This window comes from Corvus brachyrhynchos, unplaced genomic scaffold (assembly GCF_000691975.1).
Source record: "Corvus brachyrhynchos isolate BGI_N302 unplaced genomic scaffold, ASM69197v1 scaffold242, whole genome shotgun sequence".
NCBI lineage: Eukaryota > Metazoa > Chordata > Aves > Passeriformes > Corvidae > Corvus > Corvus brachyrhynchos.
In genome coordinates, this window is record NW_008236636.1 from 462,524 (window position 1) to 475,254 (window position 12,731).

At 35.7% G+C, this 12,731-nt stretch overlaps 1 protein-coding gene across 1 annotated transcript; it reads left to right on the top strand.

Annotated features, from left to right (window-relative positions):
• Positions 1–472: 472 nt before the first annotated feature.
• On the top strand, positions 473–10,942 carry LUM (lumican). Its single transcript, XM_017726671.1, has 3 exons — positions 473–767; positions 3,852–4,748; positions 9,914–10,942. Exons 2-3 carry the CDS (start codon positions 3,872–3,874, stop codon positions 10,066–10,068), a joined length of 1,032 nt encoding a protein of 343 aa, XP_017582160.1. The 5' UTR covers positions 473–767; positions 3,852–3,871; the 3' UTR covers positions 10,069–10,942.
• Positions 10,943–12,731: the final 1,789 nt, after the last annotated feature.

Consider the following 12,731-nt stretch of genomic DNA (forward strand, 5'->3'; position numbering starts at 1 on the left):
TGTATGAAGTGAGTTTACAGAAACTGCTGAAAACCCATTCCTGTGTTTTTATTAAACAAACATACATTCAACCACCAAAGAAAATCTCCAGACCAAATCAATTCCAATGATTTGCAGAAGAATCTTTGAACTCAAGTATGTAATCTTTGAAGTCAGTATGTAATGTGGAAAAGGGTATGATTCAAAGATAATATTTGAATCTGATCCTTAGGCTAAAGTTTTTATTAAGGATATTTTACTGTGGTCATAAGATAGTTAAAGAAAAAGACAGAAAAATGAATGAGTCACTTGGCTGAAGAAGAACAGCAGCATTGAGGTCTGAGTGCTATGTGTTAGCTCATGTCTAGCAGTATAAAATAAGTTGGAAAACAAAAGCCTGCTTGCAATTTGTTTTAAAATCTAACATGTTTCCCTCTAAAATACAAAAAAATTCTTGTATAAACCTATGGCTCTTAAACTTTCTCAGGTTTGTGAAATATCATTCTCTGATTCCACAGGAGGAACAGATGGGTTGTCCTTGTACGAAATATGGTATCCACCTGCAGTTCATTAGAGAGCTGCATTTTTGTACATGCCACACCACAAGATCACCATGATGACATAGCAGCTTCAGAGAACAGCGTGACTAGGGCTTTTTTTTCCCTCTTGTAACACAGAGGATCTGGCAGACTTTTACCTCCTGACACTGTTTAGAGCATATATTGGTTGATACAGTCTCTTATTGCATCTGCTCTGGGAATTAAGGAAAGCAGCTTCAAGGCAGTAAGGTAAGTGCTGCTGCATGTTTTAACGGTAATGTTCAGCTGTTTAAATGTAGCTGCAATGGGAACGTGAAAACATGACAGGATAAGTTTGCCAATTTGTAAATTGAGCACAAATCAACAGTTGCTTAGTTGATTCGCTTTCTCAGTTTCCTTAAAACAACTTCACATATTTTGTACATCAGTGTTGCAATTTTTTACAGTCTGTTTTGTTCTACTTCCAAAAAAGATTTGATATACAGTACAAAGAAGCTTGTCAGAGTACTCACTGTTTACTTTTTCATTCATAGTATTAGTGAGAGCTCCGTAAATCCCATTTGTTAAATCATTTTGCTTCATTCTACAAAAAGACAAGGTATCCTTATATTTAAATAATTAATCACATAAACAATGAGAGGGAAACAGTAGGTATTTTAAATTTTCTAATTAATTTTAAAGCACATTTTTAATATACTAGTGAAACTTTTAAAAATATAATCTTCTGCAAACTGTATAAGAAGTTTAGCTACAGAATTAAGGTTGATTGACTGTTAATTTTGTATTTATTTTGTTTCACAATAACTTTGTAATTAAGGAAATATAGACAAGGTCAAACATAGTTTGAATAGTATGTCTACTCTAATGTAGCAAGCATTTTTCCAAAATCGAGGGCTTACCTTTAGTATGTTTTGGCAAGTTGCCTGAGTAACTTCACAAATATTTTCACAGGTATTTTGCAACACAACTGCTTAGAACAGGCATAGGCAATTAGTTAAAGCATGTTTATGTTGTAAGATAAACGTCTAAGAATATATTCTGATTTTATCTCTTGGATTCATGTAGTTCAGTGCGACAAACAAGCATGATCTATTAACCTTTTACACTTCTGACAGAGAACATTCAGATACCTGAATGAGAAATGTATGAATAAAACAAGTTAAATACATCAGATATTTACTTTGGTATTTTATGTCACATGCATACCTATATGCCCTCGAACTACAGAGCTGTCACATATATTCTAAAACATTGTCGATAAATTAATTCAAAACACTTGTTATCTAACATTTTAATTACTTCCAGGGTTCTGCAGTGCAGCTAGACTTTGTACACTATTTAAAAGATTGTCAGACTATTATATCAATAATGAAACTTAGCATTACAAATATAATTTGAAACTAGAAGAACAATAGAATTTGAATTTAAAATGTCTATGTTATTTTAAAACTATAAAATTAAGGACGTGTGTAAAAAAAATGCCACTTTAAAGCCAAAGAGTGTAGTCCAAGAAGTTCATTACACTCTTTTTGTACTTTGAATATAGAAGCACTTGATTTCCTCTCTTTAATGTTTAGTACCTAAGTAGGACCGGACTTTGAGATTAATTGTGTTACTGCAGTCTTTGCTTTCAGACGAGATGTACTTATTCACACCAGCAGGGGACTGAGGGTTGAGCTCATGCTCATGTTGCATGTTCTCATGCAGTAATGAAAGACAGACAAAGAAAATTACACTGACAACTAATATTTCAATAATTGTCCTTGGGTTTGTATTTAGGTAAATATGATAGGACCAACACCATAGAGATACTATGTAATCAGATGCCTTTTTCAGGGAACAGCAGCTTAATATCTAGCAGCGAGACTTTGTGGTTTATTGAATGGAGGTAGCATAAGAACATTTTTTAAAAATCCTTTGTGCTGTACTGAATGAGATAAATAGGCCCTGCCTACAGGTACTTTAAATGAGATTGTTACCTCACTAGAATGTGATGTGGCTTTTATCAATCAATAGAAGCAAAGACATTCAGAATTAGGGAAAACTTTGTAGCTATGGCCCTGCACTTTAAGTCCTCTGTGTAACAATTCCAATAGCAAGACTAACTTACTCTGCTGGAAGATTGCCCAGATCTGAGATCAATGTCTTGTGGTCTGTTTACGGGCTTCACATTCTTTCTGAAACTACTTGAGAAAAAAAATGGTTTTAAGGATTTTCTTAATCCTCTCATTGTCTGAACAGTAGTTGAGTACTTGGAGCCTTGTCTCTTACTGGTGAAAATCAAAATAAGCTTACTGACTTTATTGACTGTAGACCTACTTTTCCAGCAGAACATCTATCTAGCCAGTAAGAGGTTTAAACAAGATACTAGTCTTCACAGATTAATTGACATCCTGTGGAGTATCTGATGAGAAAGGTATGGCCTTAAAAAGTTAAGTGACACCAGTCATACTGAATCACAAATAACCCCAAGGACACCTAGGGGTGTCCTTTTGCTGTATGTGAACCGAAAGACTAACTACGTGAAGCCAGTGTTTTATTGCTCAATTGATTTAGAATGGGCATACAATATAACCAACACATTTGTTGTATAGAGGATTTGCAAGAAGATTTTCACTATGTGAAATTCAGTCATTTCAGATCCACTGTCAGATTCAGCCATTTCAGATCCACTGCACACATATGCAATACTGGTTGTTTGGCGTGTTAAACATAATATGCTTTATATTTCTATTAGGTTTTTTTCTTTAGGTGGCTATGAACCTTAGTAGACCATGCTTTACAGAACACAATCCATGAGTAAAAGGTGTTTCAAGCTACATACAGCTTAACAACACACAATGCATCAGAACATTACCCTCAGTTTTAACTTCTCTGTCTCTTTCTAACTTAGGTCAAATAGCCACATGTTTAGATATGAGACAATTCAGCACATTAGGAATGCTTGATAGAATTTAAATGGCTGAACTGCCTCTGAACATGGCCTTCAGCAAAACTGAAAACTTCTGTGCCAAGTTTAAAAACCTTGTGCTTCATCATCTTTCTTGTAACTTAATGAATGAGTGCAGAAAGATATAAAGAAAGGTCTACCTACAACAGCAGAATGGCCAGCAATTTTGCATTACAAAGAAAGGTTATACAAGACATGGGCAGTAAGTTTATAGGAGTAACAATGTAATACTAACAACCTAATATTTTTTTCTGAACTAAAAACTTTAAATAGGAAGCCTAATTGGTTTTTTAATGATAATCCTTATGTGGTAAAATTTCAAATATTGCTGAAAGAGATAAAAAATTAAAGTAATATCTTGTCTATTCCCTTTCACCATACAGGAACAAGACACATTAGAAAGATGACTTTAAACTCCCTACCTGTCTTTCTGCTGTTGATAAGTGGCATTTTTTGCCAGTATGACTACGGTCCTGGAGATGATTATGGTTATGATCCTTTTGGGCCATCCGCAGCAGTCTGTGCCCCAGAATGTAATTGTCCTTTAAGCTACCCTACTGCCATGTATTGTGACAATCTTAAGCTGAAAACCATTCCAATTGTACCAAGTGGAATAAAATACCTTTATCTTCGAAACAATATGATTGAGGGAATTGAAGAAAACACGTTTGACAATGTAACAGACCTACAGTGGCTTATCCTAGATCACAACCATTTGGAAAATTCAAAAATTAAGGGAAGAGTCTTCTCTAAACTAAAGAACCTGAAGAAACTTCACATTAACTACAACAATTTGACTGAAGCTGTTGGACCACTCCCCAAAACTCTAGATGATCTGCAGTTAAGTCACAACAAGATCACAAAAGTCAATCCTGGTGCACTTGAAGGACTGATGAATCTGACTGTCATTCACCTCCAGAACAACCAGCTGAAAGCAGATTCTATTTCTGGGGCTTTTAAAGGCCTGAATTCACTTTTATATCTTGACTTAAGCTTCAATCAACTTACAAAGCTACCAACAGGACTGCCTCACTCTTTGCTCATGCTGTATTTTGATAATAACCAGATTTCCAATGTTCCCGATGAGTACTTCCAAGGTTTTAAAGCCCTGCAATATTTACGTTTATCCCACAATAAATTAACAGATTCTGGAATACCAGGTAATGTCTTCAACATCACATCACTGGTTGAGCTGGATCTCTCCTTCAATCAGCTGAAGAGCATTCCAACTGTCAGTGAGAATCTGGAAAACTTCTACCTCCAAGTCAACAAAATTAACAGTGAGTTAAATTTACACGTATTCATTAATGTTTACCACAGACTAGATAATGATGCTCAATGCAAGCATCTGAAATGATAGATGAACCAGTCTGAAAAAATAGTACTTGCTAGACTGTTAGCACACTGACATTTACCTGACAGCTGTCCACATTCATGTTAAAAGAACATGAACCTAACAGCCACTCAATATATACTTAAAGAGAGAAACTTCTGGTTTCATACTAATGTGGATATTACTGCTCAAACTCTCATCTCATCTAAATTGGAGTAACCATATAGAAGCCAATGGAGTTGTCTTATATAATTCAGGAAAAAATACCTGTGAAATGTTTGATCAGTGCAAAAGATGTTCAGAATTCTTAAGACAACAAAAAGAGAGAGATGTCAGGTGAGGATCTGACTATGGTAACCTTACAGGAGCTGGTAGTCAAAGTGCTGGAGGGAGGAGAAAGGGAGATGACAACAAACTCATAAGGTAGCAGGCACAAGACTCAGTGAAAAATACACATCAAAGCAACTGCATTTGTTTCTTTCCTCCCTTGTCTCATGCAGTATCCCTCCAAACCTGTCTTGAAATCCAAAGAGCTGCCCCTGTTCTTTCTTTTCATTCCCATTTCCCACATCATATGATAAGGTGGCAAGCTTGTCTCCATTCACTTATGATTTGAAAAATGTTCCTTCTGAAGTCAAGAAATGCCGCACCTTGCATGAGACCACAGAGGTTTCTGCTGAGACGGGGCCTTTACAAGGCTGTCCCATTCCTGGGCTGACAAGGAGCTGTTGCAGAGCTGGAGAGGCCTCACCACCATGCCAGAAGCTCTCCAGCTGCACCTCTGTCAATGGTAATCCCTGATGGAGAGAGAGATGTGTCACAACAGTGTTTCTGCAGGAGGATTTATATAATCTTGCTGGTTGACAGAAAGTAAACCACAAAATCCTCCCTTCTGTTTGCCTTCTTGTATCCATCAAGGTTTAAGAGCAAGACATTTTGAAATGTTTTGTATTTACTATGTCTCATTTTTCTCAGCGTTTTTTTTTTCTCGTGCATCTCAGTTCCTTGTTTTGATGAGGGGAAGCAATGAGTTAATGCATCCCACCTAAGGCCCTATGTACAGCAACCTGTGGAACTCTACCAGATACTCTGCCACTCCTAAAATAGCTAACCATGATGATTTTTAATTTCTCATGAGATATATGAGGCACTTTTCCCTCCTTAGAATGATCCGAGCCTTCTGCAACCTACCCAGGTACCAAGCTTGGCTGCTATTCACTTTTCCAAGGACTTCAGAGTCAGGAACTATGACAACAATTTTAGCTTTTCATGGAAAGCTGCATTTCCAGGGGGATGGTGTGGGGAGTGGGTGTTCACCTGCTACTGCTATACTGTCATTGCTGCTGTATGGACTGATGCAAGATTATGATTATGATTTACTGGGTTTTTTCCTTACCATAAAATCTAGCAGACTTCAATAACCAATTTTCTCATCTAATTTCACAGGCATAATATACAGTTCCCTAAGATGCTGATTGACAATGTGAGATCAAAATTAATTAGAAATAACCATTACAGTTTAATGAAGTACCATATATAGGGCAGTCAAGGCCTTTGATTTTCACCATTCATGACATCTGACCTACAGCTGTGAGTGCTTAGTCTTTCGGAAAATTGAGTTGGTTGATCTCTGAGTATTTAGCCTCAAAACAATGACCAGTTTCTTTGTTTAATAAATTATTATAATTTACCAGTAATTTGTGTAAGGATGACTGTAAACAAGGTCATCTTCCTTTCCATACAGTGGCCTCATGGTACACATATGCAGTGAGAGTCTTCTGTATAAGGAGTAATGATAATTTGTCCTAAAATACACAAAAGGTATAATCTTTCAGATTATGCTTACTTAGTTTGAAGTTTTTATTATACTGAGACCTAACATAAAGATACTTCTCCAGAGTTCTTAACTTGCTATATCTCCCTCAAGCCAAAAAGAAACTCTGCAGGATGGAAAAAAAATGCTAGGATCAAAGAGATTCAGTGAAACAAGAAGAGGGTCCAAAGATGGACTTCTCCATATATCATTTGTATTTGTAAGGGATTAAGGAGAAAATTACTGCTTCCACACAAAACCCCAGGAAGTAATGGGATTACACCATGCAAATGGAGTATAAAAGGGGAAATATGAAAACGTTCCAGAAGACAGTTAAGAGACTATATATTCTGCTCCAGTCCATTGACTGGATCAAGAAATACACCATAACTGTGCTTATTCTAATCAGACTTGTGGAGGTGCTTTATGGTCTTTTATCTGGTTTGCTCTAGCAATTCCCAAAGGATTTTTTTAACATGACCAGTCTAGAATTGTTTCACATGCAATTACTGGACAACAGACCAAGAATTATGACTACAGAACTTCAAATCCTGTTAGGACTGCCCACTGTACTGTAAGATGAAAACCCAATTTTTATCCAACACTTCTTATTCTCTCAGTATCCAGCTTATGCAAGAACTCTGCATTGGGAAAATATTTGGGAAAATTTCCAGGTACACTGCCTCTGAACCTGAATTTTATAAATTCAGGAAGACAGTTTTTCACCTGCAACATTAATAAGTGTAACAAAAGAGGAGGTAAACTACTGAGATATTTTATACCACTAGTGTTCTAGTCTCATGGATTGCAGTTCCTCATATAGTTTATACAGGTAACAGCTCATCAAGTGCACTCACAAAACTCACTTATTTTCTGCTAGTGGAGACTTCCATTAAAATGAAACATTTTTTAATATGCTTTTAACAACTGACAATTATATGAGGAGTATAAAAAATTAACACCCACATTCAAATGGTGTGGACCAAATACTGGAGCAAAATCATACTGAGGTCCCTGACAGAGTTCATTTGACTTCTGAGAGGACAAGATCTCCATCCACTTCCCAAGTGGTTTTAGTCTCATAAACAGACAGCACAGATCAGAATTTTGGTAACACAGTTAAATTTTGTGGTTTACATGTATGAGGTTTACATCCTTTGAGTAGTTAACCATCTATCCATCTTGTATAAGCATATCTTCTTTTGCAACCAAATGTTAGAATTTATGCTCAAAAGTAACAATATGGAAAAAAAACCCCTAAAATTTAAATTTATAAAGTTTTTAAATGTTTTTAGTCAGCAAAACTATACTTACCATGTCATTCTTGAATGACAAGACAATGGAAGAAATCAATATTAGAATTCATGCTTATTTTAAATTTTACAAATTAAACCCAAGTTATCTGAAGAAAACTGGAACTAAATAGTCAATGGTATAGCCTATACCCCAAGAAAATGAGTTAAAATCTCAGGAATTTATGTTTTCACTCAGCAAAATTCCACACAGACATAATCCTATAAACATCTAGGATTTTATGATCTTAATGCACAAGAATCATTAGTTTGTTTCTGCTGGTACATTCTGAACCAGAAGAGTATCAGAATTGGTCTGAAGTCATAAAATTTTACTATATTACAACATGGGCTGCCCAAAGGATGCCGTTCATCTCTCACCCTTCCAAAACAAGGCTGCACACTACACAAAATCTAGGAAATTGCTTTGATTTGCTTTAATCAAACTGCTGATCAAGATCTGCCTTTTGAATTATATTTCCTTAACCCCTCTCAAAATAAATTATTTTGTGGAAGATACATGAGTCATTACCCACTCTTAACATCATATATCTGTCCAAAAATTACCTAAGCTCTTTTGCTCTAAAGAGCTGCCTGTACTTTTATACTTAGTTTACAAAAGCCATGTTTCATCAGTGATAGAAAATTATTGTAATGCAAGTTCTGGAAGAATCCGATTAGAAGAATGTTAATCCAAAAGTTAATGAAGAGGTTTGAAAGGTACTTCCTCCACTTCCTTTGGTACTACAATTTGATCACATTTTCTTAGATGAGTTAAGTAGCCAGATTGAAAAGATACATAAGGTGATTTATGATTGGTAAAACAAATGGCATTTGATTCTAATACTAACTTGATGTCTCAGAAATTATGAGATGCATGAGTTCATTGAAGGAGTCCCTTTAAACTTTTAAAGTATCTTCTGTGTGAATTCATCTGATTTCAGTGTTCTGAAGAAGTCTCTCAGACTGCTTCTTTAGTAGTTATGGAGCTTTTCAATAGACTAATCCTCTCTCTGACCCAAAGGAAACACAGGTGGGAATGAAGACCCTCTTTGAAAAATTACACAATGTGGTATGCAGGGGACATCAGATTTATTCACATACATTCTCTCATGAGGGTAGATCTTCTCTGCATGTAAGAGGTCTATATAATGGGTATATATGCTCTCTGCACACTGAGCAGAGAATTTCAGTGATTCACGTAATTTCTAGCTTACAGTTAATACTGATCATAGGATACAAGACAGATTTCCGTTCAAGATCTGTCTGGTATTATGTGAACCAAATAATACCTCAACAGAATAGAGACCACATAAATCATGAAATATAAATTACAACACATATAAATATTTTTATAAGCATTTTTTGCATTTATACTTACCTTCTAATCCTGATGTGGAAAGGTTCAGCTGCACGATTTAAAAGCAAAACTCTTCTCCAACCCGAATTTTTTTTTGAAACAGGTAAATCAAAATGGCTCAAATAAAATACATACAAGATACACAGACACCCATTAGACTGCCTGTTCTTTAGGGTAAGACTGTATCATGCTTTCAATTTCTTCATAAACTTTTTACTTCCTTCAATATCTTACATAACAGCTTTACCCTTCCATTGTAATGTACCCAACATGACTGATTCCTCCCTCTGCATCTCCAGTTTTACTGGAGACTGATTTTTCCTTTTATCTAAATGCCAGATTAGACCTCTATATAAAATCTGAAGTCTAAAAGTCAAATTTGTACTGGGAGCAAATGGCATTTGAAAAACTCAGTCTTGAAATTTTGAACCTCTCACAACTAGTGGAAAGAACCTCTCCCAACACAAGTCCCTCAAGTTCCAATAAACTTATGGGGATTTACATCAATGTAAATGCAAAATACTGAAAATAGTATAATGAATTAAGGTCACAATTTCCAACTGAAATCAAAAAGAACAGAAAAATAATGATTTTGTCCTATTTTTCCTAATTATTCTCTCCTCTTATTTCTATTCCCTTTGCTTCAGAGTTCCCATTGAGCAGCTTCTGTAAGGTAGTTGGACCAATGACCTATTCCAAGATCACACATTTGCGCCTGGATGGAAACAACCTCACTCGGGCTGACCTGCCACAGGAGATGTACAACTGCCTCCGGGTGGCTGCTGAGATTTCACTGGAGTGAGATACCTGGGATCATCCAGTTCCCTTCCAGGGGGAGTAACTACAAGAATAAAACACCATGATAGTGCTTTAAAATTAGGATATGCCTTAAAGCAAGTGTCAATCTGCCTATTATCCATTCTGTTTGTTAATATTTAGCATGCACTTGGCAACCTTAAAGGAACGTGTGCATATTTTTTTACAAATGGCTCTATTTAGAAAGCACAAGAATTACCAAATCTGGTGCAAAATATGCCTTCATCTGGCTAGGTGAGCTGATGAAAAAGATTCAACTTCATAAAAATCTATATCCATGCATGCAATACATGCCAGCAGGTTCCAGACTCACAGAGAAGTCAGGTGGGCTTCATCATGGGTTATACTGAGCAGTATGAGCTGGCCTGTGTAAATACAAGATTCCTGTCCATCTTTCCTAATTATCGTGCCTTTTATATATTGTTACCCATTACAAATGATTTCACAATCCTCGAACAATTTAAAATTTATGAAAATATCTGTTCAGAGCCTATGACTTTCTTAAATTAATGGAATATGTGAAAGATAAGGAAAAAAAAATCAGGTTAAAAATTGTTTACTCTTCTTTTTGTCATACTTTCATTTAACTTTCTTGGTAAGATTTTTATTCATTGCTGGTATAATTGTTATTTCAAAATAAATCATATATACAAATATTTTTATTCAATTACTTGCATGCTACTTTTAACGAGACTGTAGAGAATAAAACATATCAAATAGTGTTCTTTTGTCCATATCATTGTCAACTATGTTTCTTTCTATTATAAAATGAAAAAAAAAAATCAGGTTAAGACAAGAAAATCTAAGCTATTCTATTATTATTAAAATTTATTGTAAGGTTAAATAAACTGTTTTCTCTACTTTGAAGTTTCAATATGTTTGTAAACATAATTTAACATGCACCACTACATTTGTGTTGGCCAGTAAATCGAAGCCTTATGAAGTTTGCAGGATGGGAATCATGGCACTATGCAAACGTGAAAATTAATGCTTCAGTATAGTCAAAAGAACAGTGGAATCTCTCAGAAACCACAGGTGGTGAGTAAAATGCAGCTACACATGGTAAAGACATGGTAGTATATTCTACCCAACAATAAATAGTCCAAATATTGTCAGCATCCTGGAACACACTAAAATAAATGTGTTAGTAACTGAGAGCTGTAAGTGGCTTGCTTGCAAGCACAGATCATCCCACGGGTACTATTTCCTTTTCAACTACTAAACACTCAAACAGAAACTTTGCTAGTTTCTATAGCAAAAGCAGAAGCTATCACCTCTGAAAAAAACCCCAAACCAGTTCACACCAAACCATTTAGTTGACACGTTGCCAATTCCAGATGTCCAAAATCAAAACAATTCACAAAGAAACCTGGGACTAAAACAAAAGGAGAGATTCAGAAAACAATAGAAGTATTTCCCTCCTTGCTTTTTTCATTTTGAAATTCACAAATGTTTCTGCTTTTTACCCACATACAGGAAGAACTGACAATAAAATTTGTTACACGTAGGCTAGAATTTTCATAGAAGAATGAAATCTAAATCTGGGGCTTTTGGAACACATCAGAGTGCGAATCACTGTGGAATAGCACCTAGGCATTATAACATAGAAAAAGAAGAAGGAAGTGCATGCAAAACTCCCCAAAGAAAAGAAAAATGTACAGGATATGGTATTTAACCATTTCCAGGGAGCTTTTGACCCAATTGTTCCCTTCATAGAAAAATTAACTATACACTAAGACTCCTAGAGCACAAACTGTTAATGAGATTTGTCTCCTGATTGCTGTGATCTAACAACACAACAGAAGTGTGTTCTTCTTTTCAGCTTGTTTCAGCAAACCAATAACTTTTATGCAAAATGAAAAGGTATTAACAGTGAGACTGAGAACAGTCCACTTCATGATAGATTAGAACTTGTTGAGGATATTTTCTACATACACTTATGTTGCAAAGACAGCATTCACAGATGTCTACAAAGCATTCTGATGTTCTGTTCAAGGGATAAAATAGAGGGGAGCCCTCTGTCAAAATAGCAAACAGTACCAATGACCTCCCTCAGAAACTAGGGAACCTTTACAGCTTGCAATGAGCACTCAGCCAAGTAAAAGAAAATGGCATTTGGCAGTACATTTTTATCTTGAACATCTCTTTTCTGTGGTTCAGACATTCATGGTTAGTTGGGGAGATATGACATCGCACAACTTGCTTGTCTTGTTATTTATGAAAAAAAAGTACATGCTAAAGGAGAGATGGGCCACTATATTTCTTTTTTCATATTATGAGGCACAAAAGCTCAGGTTTCTGCTTTTGCACTAATGAAGTGTTCTAAATCACTATAGAGACTGCTTAAGTTTGCCATCTCTACATATGTTCCAGAAACAGGCAACAGTATACGTGTTCCTTAGCTCTCATTTTATGGAAGCAACATAAATGATTTTCTAGACACTATGCAGAAATTTAGATGTTGGGGAATACTTAGCAGAGCTAATGCCTTGGAAACCGAGTCACTATAACTTGCAATTTCTGCCCTTCCTGGGAAGGAAAGTGATAGACCTCGGTTATAAAGCCCTCAGTATTCTGGAAACTGAAAAACATGATGCACACATCCCTGTTTCCACCTAACCTGGTCATACTATGAAATGTCTATGTGTA